We start from the raw sequence: 17,722 nt of genomic DNA, 5'->3' as shown, positions 1-17,722 counted from the left end.
AAAGCCTTAGTGGCTGAAAGCTATGATTGTGTGAATCTCTTTATCGCGACTCAGCATCTCAGCTAAATGGTGAGTAGCAACCTTCCTTCTCTTGTATTGTTACATTCCATCCTGGATTTTCCATTGTTTGACGTTATAAAAAAAAGAAATCAGGATAAACAGAACAGAAAGAACTTCTCAGTCGCTTTTTTTATGGGACTTGGAAAGACAACTGTGGTTCTGTATAATCAGCAAGAATCGCCAGTTTACTTTGCATAAAATAATTTGTACAGAATGCAATGACACACACACTCACACACAAGAGGCAGATGCACATGATTAAATGAAAATAAAACAGAATAAAATTGTTTAAATGCTATAAAGTTTTTATACATACAAGAAGAAAACCTAAGATGGTATTTGTTCTTCAGAGAATGGCAAAGTTGATCAAAGAAAAATAAAGTAATAGTTTTTCTGATGTACTACAGCAAAAAATATTAAAGTCACTGAGTTGATGGAAGTGGAGATCAATACATATCCAATATAATTAAGTTGTTAATTCATTGTCAATTGTAGCTTGGGTACAACACAATAAGAATTAATTATATTATGAGCCAACTTCAGCATTAGAAGTCCTAACCACCATATGTGCACCACCTATGGGGCATATCATCATCTAGCTAAGCCTTGCATACACATTACCTGACACAAAAAGTGAAGCACCCAGAAGACATGGTTGTATGTCAATGTAACTTTGTACATGTGTATACCATTGGTGGGTACGTAAATAACTTAAGTTGAATTCCATGTGGCAGGTAGAACAGCAACCAGAGTGCTGCTGTTGTTCATGTTTAATGTTGTTAACAGGCCTTGTAGGATACATAATTGGCTTGAACAGCATCAGATGTTGAGTGATCACTGTGAATGACATGGAGATATGTAATCATATGAGGCAGCATCATCAGCACCTCACAGAGTTTGAAAGGGGTCTCACTGTGGGTCTCCATTTGACTGGCTTTCCAATTGTGCAATATCCAGATTCATGCACCATTCAGAGGTGACAGCCACCCAATGTTGGGATGAATGGGAAAGTGAGGGCCAGCATATTTGTCATCAAGCTTATGTGGACCACTTCTGATAACCGCAAGGGAAGATCACCATGCTGTGTACCAAGCACATCATACATCATTCACACCTGTATCTCCCAACGAAGAATGAGTAATGGCCTTCCTACAATATTTTGTATCATCCTGCACCTGTGGTCGGAAACTGGCATCAGTTGGACTACGGAATGATTGTCCTATGTGGAGGCTACTATTAACACCACAACACATATGGTTGCCACTGGAGTGGTGCCAATACCACAAAGAATGGACTGCTGATGAATGGCATCACATCATGTTTCAGTGATGAACCTTTGTTTGCGCTACTCCATATGACCATCGCTGTGAGTATGGTGGTGACCTCATAATAGATTCGTTTCTTTCAATTTTCTGAAGAGGCACTGTGGTGCTACTCCTGGTGTCAAGGTATGCAGAGGCCTTGGGTTTGACTATAAGTCACGGCTGACAGTGACTGAGGCATAGCAGTATTTCACAAACATCATGGATCATCATGTGTTTTCAAAAGAAAAGTGCTAGTCCAAACAAGGTGTGTGTCTCTGTGAACTGTTCACATGGTAATCCTGTGGCTGGCAAGATCTCCATAATTGTCCCCACAGAACATGTGTGATAACAGTTCAGACTTCAACTCTGTCCCAGGGCCAGTAAACAGGATATCAAGAACTAATTCCAACAGTTGTGGATCAGCTTGCCTCAGGATTGAATGGGTGCAATCTCATGCTGATAAGTATGCTCATACAGTGAAGTTCTTTGTAAATTTTAGTCAATTTCAAAATCACTGAAATAACCTCACATATCCTCTCAACCTATGGGAATTCATTTTCTTTTCTCCGTCACACTGCACATTTTTTGTTAGACAACATATGATGACAATATCAAAATTTAAATAAATGTCAAAGGAAGTTATTCTAGACTTCAGTGCATGATATCAATTCTTTTAAAGAGAACAGAGATAAACATAAGGAAACTGTTTTCGATAAATTACATGTTTTTCCATGATGCCAGAAAGGGAAAATTGGTAGAAAAACATGGATAAATATGGAAAAGGCTGGCAAAAAGTTCCCAGGTAAGTTTGGCTTCCTAAATGAACTTCCAATGTGAATTTTGTATTCTAGCAATAAATAAATTAATTAATTTGAAATGACTGCTGTCACATGTAAAAGAGCAAATGGGAGCCCACATACACGTATAGTTATGTTGGTCACACCAAACGTCTTTAGAGGTTGGAATAGGAGTAGAACTGATAGGCTTGGGTCCTAGATAGATATTTCAGCAGTCTTCTGGTAGTACTTTAGATGTATATCATATATAAACGGTGAATATTTTTTGGAGAGTAGCTTGCCAATATTTGTACTGCATTTTTATGGTTTTACGTGATATGCCTGTCATGGGACTTGTTTCAGCCTTGTACATTAAGTGGTATTGTTAATATTTGACTGGTTAATGCTAGATATTACATTTTAGTTTCTGGAATATTTTATGCTGTGCCTTCATCAGGAGAATAATGCAGACAATAAATATGGGAAAGCACATGAAATAAGAGAAAATGACAAAGAAAAAGAAAAATCAATCCAAAATCATAACCCAAGAAAGTTAAAAGATACCAGAAGGGAGCTGCAAGTAGCATTAGACAAGAATAACTGATTGTTAGGTTATTGGCATGAACTAAAATTTGACAGAAATGAAAAAGGTACAGAACGAAACAAGATAACAATAGGGCAAAAAATGAGGCAAGGAGGAAACTGAGAGAGAGTGAATTATACGTATTATCATGGAAACACAAAATTCATCAACATAATTAAACAGGAAAACGAACAGAAAAAATTGAAGGAAATAAAGAGACAAGATGATAGCCTGAGTGAAGGTCAGGAGGAAGCTAAGGCCAATTACATACTGAACATCACTTTTCATTTATGCAGACCTGAAACACTAGCATTAGTGGGGCGGGTCCTAATGACCTGACCACAGAAAAACATATATTCTTGTCCTTGCTTTTACAGTTTAGAAAATCTTCAACAAAAAGATGCTGCATACAATCCTTCTAGATCAAGTGTACTCATGTGAATACTAAGTGTTGTATAAAACTTGTGAATCAGACAGTACATGGATAATCTTGGGTTACAAATTCTTGCAAGCAGCTACAATGAATGTTGTAGTACTTTTGGGCTGTATATGGTAGGTTGGTCATTCAAGTGAGGTTTGAAACGATGAATGTCTACAGAAAAACTGTCTCCAATAACAAAATCCTATAACTGGTTGCTTAATATGGGTGGAACATAAATGGATTGGATTGGCACTTCATTCATGACTTTGAACTTGCCTGCCAAAATAAATGCTCCTTGATAAGTACTTGTTTCTTAATGTCCACTAGCTTTTTTTTTTCTTTTGTTGCTCCTTAGCTCTCTTCAATAGTTTTCGCTTGCAACTATAGTTCTTGTATTTGATGTATTGACTCTGTGAAGCTCACCATTGATACACTGGAGGCCTCCATACTAGTTGTTGTACTTTGTTACTGATCTTAGATCTTTTGCATTCCCTAATCCTTGTACAGAGTAATATTTTCTTGCCTCCAGTGTCTTCCTGTGAACCTTTTCATCATTATTTTTCCCAAGTATTATCTGTTTCTTAATTCTGACAAATGCACTGATTAAAATACATTAAAAGTTTAGGAATATGAGTCGATGTCAAACTTAGCCCAGCTGATCCTCTTTGGGTAACTCACTGTTTTCCATTGAACACTGTTTTCAGTTTTGTACCAGCTACATTACACCACTTTTGAAAATTATTGAAAATAGTGCTTTCATTCTCTAATGATCCACTTTTACTTCCAATTTAGTGTATCTATAGATATGCTATGTATAACAGAACCCTATATGGAAATCACAGAAATTGAACAGACACACCTATATGGATGTAAGTTAGTACCACATTACTGTATTCATGATTCACTGCAAGTGTATATTTCTGCAAGGTTGTCTTTCAACAACTAAAAGTAAATAATAAAAATGTAATATGTAAAGTGTCTAAAAATAGATTGAATTAGAACTAACTTTCTGATTTGCTACCCCCTAAAACTAGAACAACTGATAGAGCTAACCAAAAGCATAATATTACAAGCAATTGTTAGAAATGACTGAACTGTTGGTACCTATTGGCTAATTGTGGATAAAAAGGAAGATAAAGCTGTCTTCAAACCATAAGTTGGTTTGAACACTATGGCGATTTAATAGGCATGGTCCTACTGGATGTAGCATGTCCTTGCCTTGCTACTACTTTTCAAATGACTTACACAGCCAGCTACAGGGGGACCTGAAGTTTAATGTGGACTCTGAACCACAGTGTAAGATATTAGAAGGTGTAGAGAAAATGGTACAGATAGAGGAAGGGGGCGTCCAAGAGGAGCCCTCTTGGACCAAATCCTTAAGATTCATAATATTTGACTGTGGCACTCTCTCACTTGCTGAATTAATGAATAACAGTGACATGTTTCTTCTAATTTTATTATAGTATGAGACTATCCTAACACATTATATACTAAAAACCTTAAAAGTAGATTTTATTTCAGTAGTTTCTGTTAGAGGAATTAATAATAAGATCAGGTATCTGAAATATTGGGTCCAGGGAACAGAACAAAGCTATTATTCTACAACTTAAGAATAATTAATTCTCTGACTTACCATCTTTCCATTCACGAGTATTTGGATTTATAATTCCAAAGAGTTCATCATTTGTGACAGCTTTTGGATTAAGGTCATTGAATACTGGCTTGCGTTTCATATTCACGTATGTTCGTAGAAGTGTTTTCCACACCTGTGTCTTTCCCGTCCCAGCATTTCCCACAACAAACACTGAGTGGCGTACTTCTAGCAGCTCCTCAAGCTGCACCACCTGCAGAGATAATTGGTTTGATTACAGAGCTGTACGTGTCTCACATATAAAATGTAAGCCTTTTAGATTTAGTAATCACAGCAATAAGAATGTGGGTTTTTATTTCAAACATTCTATATTATATATAAAAAAAGGCAGATTCTATTCAGAAACATGTTACATTCACAGACAGATGGGCTACCCAATATTTAGCTATAAGCTGGTATCACAACTTCCAGTATATCTCTTACACACCCATGAAGTAAATGAAGACATTACTCCTGGATATCTGACACTAAATTCATTCTCCAAGGCAGAAAAGGGGATATTGTTAGGCAAAATTGGGGATGGCAAGAAGTAGTGGAAGATCACTCAAAACCCAGATTAAAAGTGAACAATCTTGTCTCAATAGGACAAGATCTGTGCCCCCTTTTATCCTCAGATGGAGTGGGTTTCTCTTCACCTGATTTATGGGTGAACTGCCCATACCTCCCCACCTTCCCTTCTGTCAATGAAGACAAAAGCTAGAGATAAGATCTTTAATTATTTTATCTGTGTCTTATTTGCTGCACAGGGAGTTGCACCCCCTGACAGTTAGTAGTGAGAATCCATACTATTCTACACATTGGCATGAAACTATTGTAACACGCCACAATCCCGTTCCGTGAATAAGTTGTCACAGCTGACAAAAAATAAATAAATAAAATTAGAAGATTATAAGAGATTCATCAAAAACACATAAGGCACAAAAACTAGATTTTTCAGAGGTGAAAATATTTGTAGGCATGTTAAAAAGGAGTTTCAGTTGCACAATGGCGCATTCACATACCACAAACACATGAAATTTTCACCAATATTATCAATATGCAGCCACACATTACAGCAGGACAACCATCTACAATGAAACAAATTAAAATGGATCTGTGTTGCATCAATATCACCTTCTACATGTCCATACAACTTGTGCAGTTGGTATTTAAAGGCGTTTGAGATTTACTGTTGTCATCTATGAGGGTTTCCACACCTTTTTCTAATTTCATGGAAGCAATTTTTAATCACTGATGCATCTCAACTTCACTAGTGCTACATTTAATTTCTCTTTAGTCACAAGTTTGATGTATCTGAATGAGGATGGTGTAATGAAAGGTATTTGAATTTCTCTCCAAACACACATGAGAGAATCACTGATCAATGCTCACTGTGGGATGACCTACTTCCTTAGATGTTTAAATCTGGACCTTAGAAAAGCCTGTTTCAATTGCGTCATAAATAATGACTTTCTTATGTTGAGAAAGAGAAAATGTGGAGTTTGATGAGAACTTTAGTCTATTTTACATATTTCAACTTATAGTTATAAGACTGCAGGTTATTTCCTTAGCAGTATTGATAAATGATGTCCACTGTTTTCTTTTTCATGACAAATGTGACAATATGTCTCCTAGAGAGACCCAAAACTGATTTAAATACTTGAAGGTGACTGAGAGGCATTAGTAATATATGACACCTGTCCCCTAGAGGATTCAGATATTGGATCATCACCATATGGCTGAGGAGAATACCTTCAAAGAAATTATTACCTTACATGACAACAAGAATTGGTTACTTACTGATATGTAAGGAGCTACTTTTTCTTTTTAAATAGAAAAAAGTCATGGGTCTGTAATATGTCTGCCATGAAACAGATGTTTTATTTTTATGTCAGCACATGATTTTCCATGTTAATATCTCAGTTAACACATTGAGTGCCATAAGGCCATCACTGAATATGGCAGAGCCTCACACTTGATTCAGCCACACACTGCGAGTACTGACAAGGCCAATGCAGTTCATGTGAGCAAAAAGATTTGTAAACCATATAAAATAAAGTTATTTCACTCCATCCTGATTTATAGATGTCATTTATGGTCAAAATCTGGATGCCTGCAGATAAATCACAGCTTACTGTTAACATGTGAATTCAGTGTACCTTGAAGACATTGACTAATGCAGGATATTTATTTCAGAATGAGAATTGGAAACAAAAACTAATTGTTAATAGTATGTAAACTATTGAACTGCAATGTTATTTGCAGTGTAATGCTACTCGCAAGTGATATCTTTGGTGCAGCATTGGAATGGTACAGAGAGACAGATTAATTTAAAAACTTTGTCAATCCACAAGCTATCTGGGTATCTGACAATTCACTCATTAGGACAGGGAACACATAAAAAAGATAAGAATTTAAATGTAAATTCTAAAGAAAAGGAAAATTTATTTCATACCAGTGGTATATAAGTTACAGGAAATGATTAACAAAGATGCAGGCTTTCATGGTCTGTGTTTTTGGTGATATTTGTTTTATTGGTATTAGGCCATGATCCAAAACATGTTTACCTGCCTAATGTTTGTCTTCCAGTACTGGAGATATCATCAGAGGCTAAAAAACTTACAAAGCAGTTACAATGTCTAAGAAGCTCACCAAGCTGAACTGGTTATCTGCATCCATGCAACGCAACAGACAGTTTGTGATATCATCAGAGTGTCACCAAAGGTTGTAGAGTCATGCTGACAATTTGTGCAAGTTGAGGAGCTTTATTTGTTACTAAGACCCACAGCTTGTCTAATTTCAGTCTCTATTCTTTTTTCTTACAATTGTTTTTGTGCTTTTGAATATTTATGGTGTCTTTGTACAAAAGAAGCATTAACACCTGCCTTAAGAAACAAAAGAGAAATTTTCTGGGCAACACAGATAAATGGACAGACGCAGATCATTCACTGAGACCATGGAACCACCAAATTTGCTTCTCTGATACAAAGGTTTTATCATAATTACTATGATAGAATGTACAGAGGGGTTATAGAAATTCGACGACATAAAAATAACTTGACCAGAAAGAAGAAGGATGGAAATTGGCAAACTCATGTGCCCATTAATACTATATAAATTCCATAACAGACATCAGAGCAATTGACAACCATTTACTGACATCATGAACTGATTGTTGAGTGTATACATACAAACAGTTTTGCTTACTGAGCTTGTTTGAAATTATAACTGCTTTAAGAATTGTTGCAGCCTCTGATGATGTCTCCAGGATCAGAAGACAAAATGGCAGAGGAATATGCCTTGGACCACAGCCTAATGCTCGTAAAATAAATAACAATGAATTGATAGCCAACATTCAAATTCCAAAGTAACATTATTATTATGCAGTTAGTATACAGTAACAAGACACTATGACAAAAGCATCTTTTGATGAAACCTGCCTCTCTCATTATTATATGGTGAGTGAAGTTCATAACAGAGGCAGACTGCTTGAAGATGAAGACATACATGCTCATCTGTGTAAGGAACATGTTATGTGAAGAATAGAATATTAGAAGTTATGTGTGCAGTAACAATCAGGGTGAAGTCAGAGATTGAGAATTGCATACCAGAAATTACTCAGAAAATACTCAAAGATACAAATTCGGATTTTTTTTCAGAATGACATTACTCAGTACAGTCTAGAGCCTAGAGTCTGGGTGATTATTTGGTTAAGTACCAGCTTAAAAGTACTGGAGTTTCCCACCTACAAACCAGATCCTATTTCATACAAATGTCTACACTTCCACAAAAGAAATGACAGGCTATGAAGGATGGAGGTTCATAAGTACCTGCTTAAGAGTGCAGTGTGAGATGTGTGCCCAGTTGCCTACAGAGGTTCTGGAAAGATGAGTCAATTACTAATTGACGTCCAAAGAGAAAGATAGAAACTTTTGAAAGTTTTTAAAAAAGCCGTATTGTAAACCTACATTAATGACATTTATTCAAGGAAGAAATGTTTTTAACTGAGGGAGAACAGGCCAAAAGACCTGGCAATGAGAATGTTTTTAATCATTGTAAAATCTATTTTGCTTGTAAATAAGTAATAAAAGAAATTTACAGGCATAATTTTCTAGGATCATATTCTGTTACTCACATCACACATATCTCTCTCAAAGAGATGTCATTCAAAACATGCAATAATAATTATATTTATCTCTACCTTTAAAATGAAACCATCTTCTGGCTGTAAAAGAAGATCTGCTGCAGCCTGTTTGACACTACGTTCAAAATCAACATCTCTCTTTCGAGGTACATCCAAAGCAGGAAACAGATCACCAATGAGACCCATGAAGACTGGCACATCATCAGTTACCACCTACAATAAAATATAAAAATATATTTACTGCTTCTAGCCATAAGCATCTTGTGATCCAATTTAATAACATTATACATAAGAAACAAGTCTAATAAGTTAGATAATTTTTCATTCAGCTACTAAACAAATCAAATTTTGAAGAAAAAATTTTGATCACAAATTTATATTGATTTTCTTTTTCTGTTCAATGCTACATCCACTTTTCAGACATTTATCTTAATTTTTATGTCAAATGTAATTCAGTACTTCTGATTTTTGAAAGAAAGTATGAAGAAATTTTGGAAAATTACTATCCTGGAAGGACTTAGGTTGAGAAAAAAAACTATTAATCTACTTCATTTAGCTTACGTTCATATACATATTATTTACAGTTGCTCTATTATGGGGTATTTCATAAACCAATGAATATTTATTAATCAGCATCTGAGTCTTGTGACTGGATAAAATATCTCAGAATGTTACAAACGCTCATTATGGGATTTTTGTATGTGTAAACTGGTTTCAGTTGACACAAAAGGCATTAATTTAACATAAACAATAAAGTTAATTAAGTTATACATAGAATGCATGCTTTCACAGCCAGTATTTGCATTATTGCTGGGCGTTAGACTTTGGTCCAATTTGTTATTTTTAGCACTGATTTTACGTTTATTTATTATTAAAACATGGTTTATCTGATGGTTGTCTACCTCTGTATCTCAATAGTCAGCCTGTCTGGCTGCTGTGCACAGGAGCTGGGTTTGCTTCCCTGTACTGCCAGGGATTTTTCCTTGGTGGGAAGAGTGGAAGGGGCTGCACTAAGCCTTACAATGCCGACTGAGAAGCTCCAAGGTCAAGAAAGCCAATAACTGCTGGGAGAGCAGTGTCCTGGCCCCATGACCCTCCATACTGCATTCAATAATGTTACTGGTGGAAGATGGCACAGTGGTTGGTCAATTCAGATTGGTCCATCAAGGCCAGAATGTGGAGATTTTTTTTTTTTATGTTTAGGGCCTTTTTGAAGAATGACTGCTGTAAGATACTATGACCTTGTGCTTCATTTACACTCGAATATCAGACACAAAAGTCATTACTGGGCACTGCTCATTCACACAAATAAGTTGGTAAGTAGATGGTGTAAAATAAACAATGATCTTGGTAGATGCAATGAATGAAACTTTTTTGATGTGAAAATGTTATTCTGCCTTTGAGTTAGCCTACAGTCTCACGTAGTCATTACATGTAGGTTGATGGATGGCATGGATAATTTTCATGTATTAGTATCGTTTACTGGGATAAAATCAGATGAGTTGAATCATCGACAGGTGCGTGCACCCACCCACCCACCGACCTACCCGCTCACCCACCCACCAACACACACACACACACACACACACACACACACACACATACACACACACACACACATACAAACAAATAAACTTGCAAAGATTTCACAGTAATCCTCTCCCAAGCTGGTTTACAGAAACACACCAATGTCCCTACATGTTACAAGTGGCTTGGCTTCTGATGGGGTAGGATAAGCCTGTGACAGGACTGGAATAGGAAATGCTGGCTGAGTGGATTGGGCAGGTCTTGTACCTACATCTTTGACAGGGATATGATCATTGAGGCAAGGGGTTGGGATTGGGAATAGGATAGGGGTGGACTAAGATTATGTGTAGGTTGGGTGGCTGACATACACTACTTTAGTAGGTGTGGGAAGGATCTTCGGTAGGATTTCTCTTGTTCCAGGGCACGATGCTGGATAATCAAAGCCACTACTAATAGTACAGTTCAAATGGCTCCAAGCACTATGGGACTTAACATCTGAGGTCAGCAGTCCTCTAGACTTAGAAATACTTAAACCTAACTAACCTAAGGACATCACACACATCCATGCCTGAGACAGGATTCAAACCTGCGACCTTAGCAGCAGCGCTGTTCTGAACTGAAGCACCTAGAACCGCTCGGCCACAGCGGCCGGCTACTAATGGTATGGTTCAGTTGCTTCAGTCCTGGGTGAAGTTGGGTATCAAGGGAGGCACACCTTTGTAGTTAATTCTCGTGGGCAGGGGGAGGATTGAGGATGTGTGAGGATATGGCAAGGGAACTTTGTCTGCAGTGTAGGTTCAGGTGTTAGTGCTTGTCTCTGAAGGCCTTCACAAGATCTTCAGTATACTGTACATGACAGCTCTTACTGATGCAGATAAGTTGACCACAGGTGACCTGGTTGTGTGAGAGGGATTTTTTGGTGTGGAGGGGATGGCAGCTGCCAAAATGCAGGTACTTTACAACCTGGGCAATCTGGGTCCTCCCTACCACTAACTTCAGGAACTACACAGACGTGAGTTATCTTTGCAACATGTCCTTCAGTTCCTTAAGTGTCCTGGTCTCAATCTCCGGTAACACAGTGTTCCCAAATTCTCTATCCATCAGCTTCCCCTTCTTCTTTCCTACCACCCCTTCCCAATCCACATCCCTGATCATCGTCAGATTGTGCCACACCCCACCAGCTCTGACACCTGTCCACCACATGCCTATTACCTGCAACTGCCACTCCTCCCTCACAAATTCCTAGCCAGCATACTGGCTGCCTACCCTTGAGGTGATAGCCACCCACCCTAAACCACTTTCCTGCCTCCTACTTCTCTCTCCCTCCACCTATCCCACAGGACATAACCATCAATGTATTTGTACTCTAACTCACGAAAGAATTCCTACAAAAGCTAGCAAGTTTTCTTTCTATTTCATGTGTGCCTGTTGATAACACGCTTCTTCATTTCTGGAGATTGGTCTCCTTTACTCCTAAAGTATCTACATTCTACCAGAACTTTCCTACTATAATTACTGGGATAAAAGTTTTTAAAACATCAGGAAAGTGTTACCTATTTAACATTGTTGTGAGGTACTGTCAGGTAATGATGAAAAATTCAGTTAGTGGATTAATGAGCATTGTGAAAAGGTCCTGAACATGAGTATGATATCTGATGATCTCATTTGAAAAACTGGTGGTGAACATAAAGTGATATCTCACACTTCGTTGCCATAACAGACAAGCCCTTAATTGATGATTTTTAAAACATACAACAAGAACACTGAGGGAAGATTAAGTTTATAGAGAATTTTCTGAAAAACAGAAAAAAGAGTGAGGAAAAAAGTTTGTCTGAGGAAGCTGAAGAGAAGGGTGTTAACTTGACAGCCAGCTGGAGTGCCCGTGTGGTTCTAGGCGCTATCATCTGGAACTGAGCGACCGCTATGGTGGCAGGTTTGAATCCTGCCTCAGGCATGGGTGTGTGTGCTGTCCTTAGGTTAGTTAGCTTTAATTAGTTCTAAATTCTAGGCGACTGATGACCTCAGACGTTAAGTCGCATAGTGCTCAGGGCCATTTAAACCATTTGTTAACTTGACAAGCAATTTAAAGTAGACAAGTGATACATCATTATTTGAAAAAAAAGACCTGTGAACACTGAAAAATATAGTTACAGCATTGGTTAATGTGGATAAAACCTGGTTTTGGAGGTCAAGGATGTATTCTGAAAATCTGGAATTAAACTTTATATGCAATGGTCATTCACATTTAATTTTTCAACATCAATGTTACATATCTTGAACAAGTGTCTTTTACAAAATGCCATTTCTACTTGTGGGCTTTGCCATCACATGTGCAAAGAATGCATACTCCTTTGGGGTTGCAGTTGTTTGTACACAACACACACACACAGCTTAGATGTGCAGCAGCAACCCATTTGTACTCACAACACATGTACAATGGGTAGGACTACTGGTAACAGCTCTATGAACAAAGTCCAAACCAAAGCAGTCATTACTAAATCATTGTGTGTGTTTGTCAGGTCTATTTTGATCTTAGTAGCCTATATCTAAAATTGCTGATTTTGGATTATACACACTATTTTGTACTATAGTCGATGCTAACATCCAGGAAGTTTCTACATCCAGATCACTAAATTAGTATTTACATTAGAAATAATTGTAATTACATATTTTAACTCTAAAAACAAAAACCAAGGCAACAGCTCTCACAGTGCCATCCTTGTAACAACTGTGACAGCAAAAGTGTAATTTTAATGATAAAGCAGCCTTAACATGGAATCAAATGACAGGAATGGGAACAAATAGGAAGGAGTGTTTATCTTATGTAAATGAGCAAATCTACGGAAAATGAGATTTTAATGGCCTTTTAATGACTACGTCATTAGAGAGAGAGCAAGCTCAGCCTGGAGAAAGATGGGGGGGATCTATCTTGTGATTTGTTTATTAATTCAGGAAAACTGTGGAAAACCTCAATCTGGATGGACAGACATGAATGTGATGACATCCAGTACTAAATTTTGTGTCAAGTATCCCACTCAGTGGAACACCCCACTTAGTGAATGGGTAGATGGATGCTGTGGAAAAATTGTATGGAATTTGGGCTTAAACAGCCACAAGAATAGAGTGACTAAAGAGATAATGGTAACAATCCAGAAAATGTGCTCTGGTTACATGGCTGAAATGCATCATGAAGTGTAATATATTCATAAATTTAATGTCACTAAAGAAAAAAATTACCATTTAACTAATAATTACCCAAAGTAGAAGCTCTATAGTAGATTCACAGACAATAACTATACCAAACTTGATAGATTTGGGGGCTGTAAGAAGATAGTTACCTTCTTCAAAATTAAAAGTAATGACAAATCAAAAAGAAAGTATGTAAATAAGCTTCAATAACAATAAATTGGGAGCAGTTTTCCTAACAAGACAGACTCAATTTTCACTTGAAATAGAATTGGGTGCAAATAAGTACAAAAGACTCAAAAGTTATTAGAACAAAATATTATCCAATGAAAATGCCTGATGTCATGGCTGACAGTGCTATTACACGGCATTACAATAAGAAGGTTAAAGAAGATGTCTTATTTCCCATTACAAAATCTTGAATACAGTATCTGTAGAATTTATTGTTCATACTCTAACTAAAAATGTTATGGAATGAAATACTGTAGGAATAAGTTTAAGACCTAGGCAACTTTGCATTTTATGAAGAGGACATAAAATTAACTACAACATCTGGGAAACAGTCCAACCACATCTAGAAGACAGAAAGGAAGTAGGAGATAATAATGACAGCAATCAATAAAGGGTGAATACAAGAAAATCTGGATTAAAAACTGGCTGAGAATGAGAAAAAGTACAAGCACTCAGTTGTCTGAAACAAAAGACACACTTTTGGATAGACAAAGAAGGCATTAGAAAACCTTTTTATCAAGTGCCGGTACAAAGAAGCCTTTTTGAACGAAGCAGGAACTATTCAAGAGTTCGATGTTAATTTAAAACTGACAAATGATGTATTCTCCCAGAAATCTTAGCCTATTCCTACAGGTCTAGAAGAAGTTGTCACAGCAAAACTGAAAGGAATGCTAGAACAAGGACTAGAATGAAAACATCAGATAGTGCTTACAACACATACCTGTAAATAGCAAAGAAAGCAGATGGAGGAATATGTACCATAAAATATGATTACATGCTCAATCAGTTGGAGACCGAAAGAAATTGACCAATTTGGAAAAACAGCAACAATTTATTGTTTTTATTTTAATTACTTATATTTCTTTCTTTACTGTGGAATTACCATCCCAAAAAATATTTTATCAGAGACAGCCACAGAAGGAATATTCTCCCTCTAAAATAATGTGGAAGATTATCAAAAATCGCAATCACCTCGTGGGATGAACATAAGAGATTGTTGGAAGAGCTTATAAGAAGACTAAAGAACAAAAGGTACCACCACACATCATATTTTACCTTGGAACAGATCAGATTTCTGATGTTGCCTGATGGGTATATGTGGGACAAGGCTTGATACACAGAGAATAAAAGCAATGGAGAAATTAAGGAATGTGTGGGATCACAAAAGTGATAACAATTACATTCATATCTGGGTCTGGTCAGGTACTACTAGAAATTCTTCAAAGGGTAGTGTTTAACAAACCAGTAATTGATATGGGATAAATTTAGATACTTATCTATTCAAGGAAATTGTGGAATAAAGCCACATCAAAGACATATGTGGTTCATCATCTACAACTCAATTAAAAATTTGAATTAGCAACTGATGCTTCATATTATAGTGTACGATGTGAACAGTTTCAGTGTAAGCCAAATGACAAAGATCCAGATCATTAGCATTTGCCAATCACATCATGGGAAGGGGCAAACTGAATTACAAGCCCCCAGCAAAAGAAGCACTTTGGAGTTGCAAAACACATTGATATCTGTTAATGAACTGAAAGATCATCAGTGTGCCAATTATCAAGCACTTACCTTTTTAATGGAGAGGAACTTAGTTCATTATTAGCTTATGGAGGCCTGTGTCATAGTTGCAAGAATTGTTATTGAAGATAATATGCAATAGATCAGGTCATTATGAACAGGATGTCTTGTCCTGTTAACCTTTAAGTAGGTCTGGTAAGGAAGAGTATGAACTGCTAAGGGCTGAAGTTGAGGTTTATTTATTAATAAAAGGTGAAAACAACACAGAAGCAAGTCAACCAGCTCAAAAAATTATAAGGACCCAACATAATGAATCTCATTTTAATAATGTTATGGAGATGGGGGAATTGGCTGCTGAACAAAATTAACACTGGTAGGTATTTCTCTATGAATCAGAAAAATGTACCACTGAAAACAAAGAACAGTAGTGACTTTACATTTCTCACTGTCTTGTGAAAAGATTAGTCTGGTGGATGCATGAGTGGTATGGACTTTTTGGGACTACAAAATGCATATGGTATTTGAGCAAGTTTTATTACTTTAAGAATTTAAAAAGTCAGGATAAACCAAGTATAAGAAGCAGCAAATCTTACCAGAAAGTAAAAACTAGTGTCTGTCCCAAGCAGTATTTAAAGTACCGCAGTAACTTATACAAACAGGATTACGGGATTTAGTGGAAACTGAACTGAACGTATATGCAGTGAAGTATATCTTTGTGGTTCTGGAATGTTATCTGAAGTACGTTCAGCCCTATACTTTGAAAATAGTAACTGCGCATAATCAGTTTGTTGATTTTCAAATCTTAGCAGAAAATTAATCAACAGTGGACTTCAATTTAGAAATGATCTGTAAGAGTTTGTGGGCTGGAATACAAATCAATATCAGCCCACATCCAGAAACTAAGCCCACTGAGAAAGTATTGTGAGAAATAAGAAGACTGTACAGGATGTATTGCAGTAACAGAGACATAATATGGAGTATAGTGGTGAAATATTTGGAAATAAAATTACTGAGTTGCCTCATTTTGCACAGGATTCATGCCGATCATAGTTCTAAGGGGGCCCACTTTGGGAAAATCACTATTAAAAAATGTTTGTGTCCATCCCACACTACAATGAAGATTGAGGTAAAGAAAGAAAACTAGAGAATGCAAGTTGTAGAGTAAAATCACAAAATGAATAAGTTAAGGAACAAAATTTTGAAATAGGGGAGCTGATTTTAACCCTGGAGTGGGGTACACCTGTCATTCAGCAGTTTTACATTGTGATTATTTTTGTTATGTTTAAAGTTCTCACACTCAGTAACTTTCAAATGGGTGCATTGTTGAAGATTTAAAATTTTTATTAATCTGAATAAATTAACTATGTTAGTGATGTCAGATCCAAAGAAAAGAAAAGTGGATGAGTCTTCCGACCCTGAAGTGTGGATGAGGTGGCTCGAAGATGATGCAGAGAGTAATGAAAATTACATATTTGATTGTGAAGAATCTGATTCAAATGAAGATGATCAACTAACAGAAAATGATCGTGATACTGAAACTGAACAATCTGCAGATGAATATGATAACAAGAACAGTGAGTAAGTATTTCCTATTATCTTGGGAAGGACAGTAAAACAAAATGGTCTAAGTCTTTTCCCCAAAGAAATGAGACAACCAGGTCAGAGAATATAATAACTGATCTACCTGACCCCAAGATGCAAGCATCAGCAATACTTTCTGAAGATAAGTTATTGGATCTTTTCTTAGACAGCAGCATTTACAAAATTATACTTAAGTGCACATACATTTATGTAATAAATTTGAAAATCGAATTTCAGGGACATAGAGATGCTACACTCATTGATGAGACTTAAATAATAGCACTTTTTGGCATACTCTACCTAATAGGAATCCTAAGAAGTTCTAGAAAAAACATGCTCTGGGATAACTCTAGAGGAAACGCCTTAGAATTTCGTTACCTAACTATGGGTGGAACAAGATTTAAATTTCTTCTGAGATGTTTACGTTTTGATGACGTAAGGGACTGAAGTCTACTAAAAGAAACTGATAACTTAGCCCCAATTAGAGACATTTTTAAGAATGTTGTTCATAATTTTTCAAAACACTTTGTTCCAAGTGAATATTTGACTGTTGATGACAGTTACTTTCTTTTCAGGGAAAATGCCAATTCAGACAGCACCTTCCTAAAAAGCACACCAAATATGCCATTAAAACATTTGCTTTGTTATATGCTAAAACTGTCAATACTTTCAACTGAGAAACTTATTCTGGTATGCAGCCAGAGGGTCCTTTCAAGCACAGTAATTCTACAGATGTAGGAAGGAGATTAGTGGAA

General features: G+C 36.6%; 1 protein-coding gene across 1 annotated transcript in view; it reads right to left on the bottom strand.

Moving 5' to 3' along the window:
• The window catches only part of LOC126355394 (dynein beta chain, ciliary), a 677,699-nt gene that overhangs the window by 312,317 nt on the left and 347,660 nt on the right, over nucleotides 1-17,722 (bottom strand). The window contains exons 39-40 of the mRNA XM_050005692.1: nucleotides 8,976-9,131; nucleotides 4,778-4,988 (exon numbers count right to left, since the gene is read on the bottom strand). Of these exons, the coding sequence (XP_049861649.1) occupies nucleotides 4,778-4,988; nucleotides 8,976-9,131 (367 nt within the window). The remainder of the gene's footprint in view (nucleotides 1-4,777; nucleotides 4,989-8,975; nucleotides 9,132-17,722) is intronic.

Source organism: Schistocerca gregaria, chromosome 3, assembly GCF_023897955.1.
Source record: "Schistocerca gregaria isolate iqSchGreg1 chromosome 3, iqSchGreg1.2, whole genome shotgun sequence".
NCBI lineage: Eukaryota > Metazoa > Arthropoda > Insecta > Orthoptera > Acrididae > Schistocerca > Schistocerca gregaria.
The sequence above is the reverse complement of the archived record's forward strand: the minus strand, read 5'-3'. Positions and strand labels throughout refer to the sequence as shown.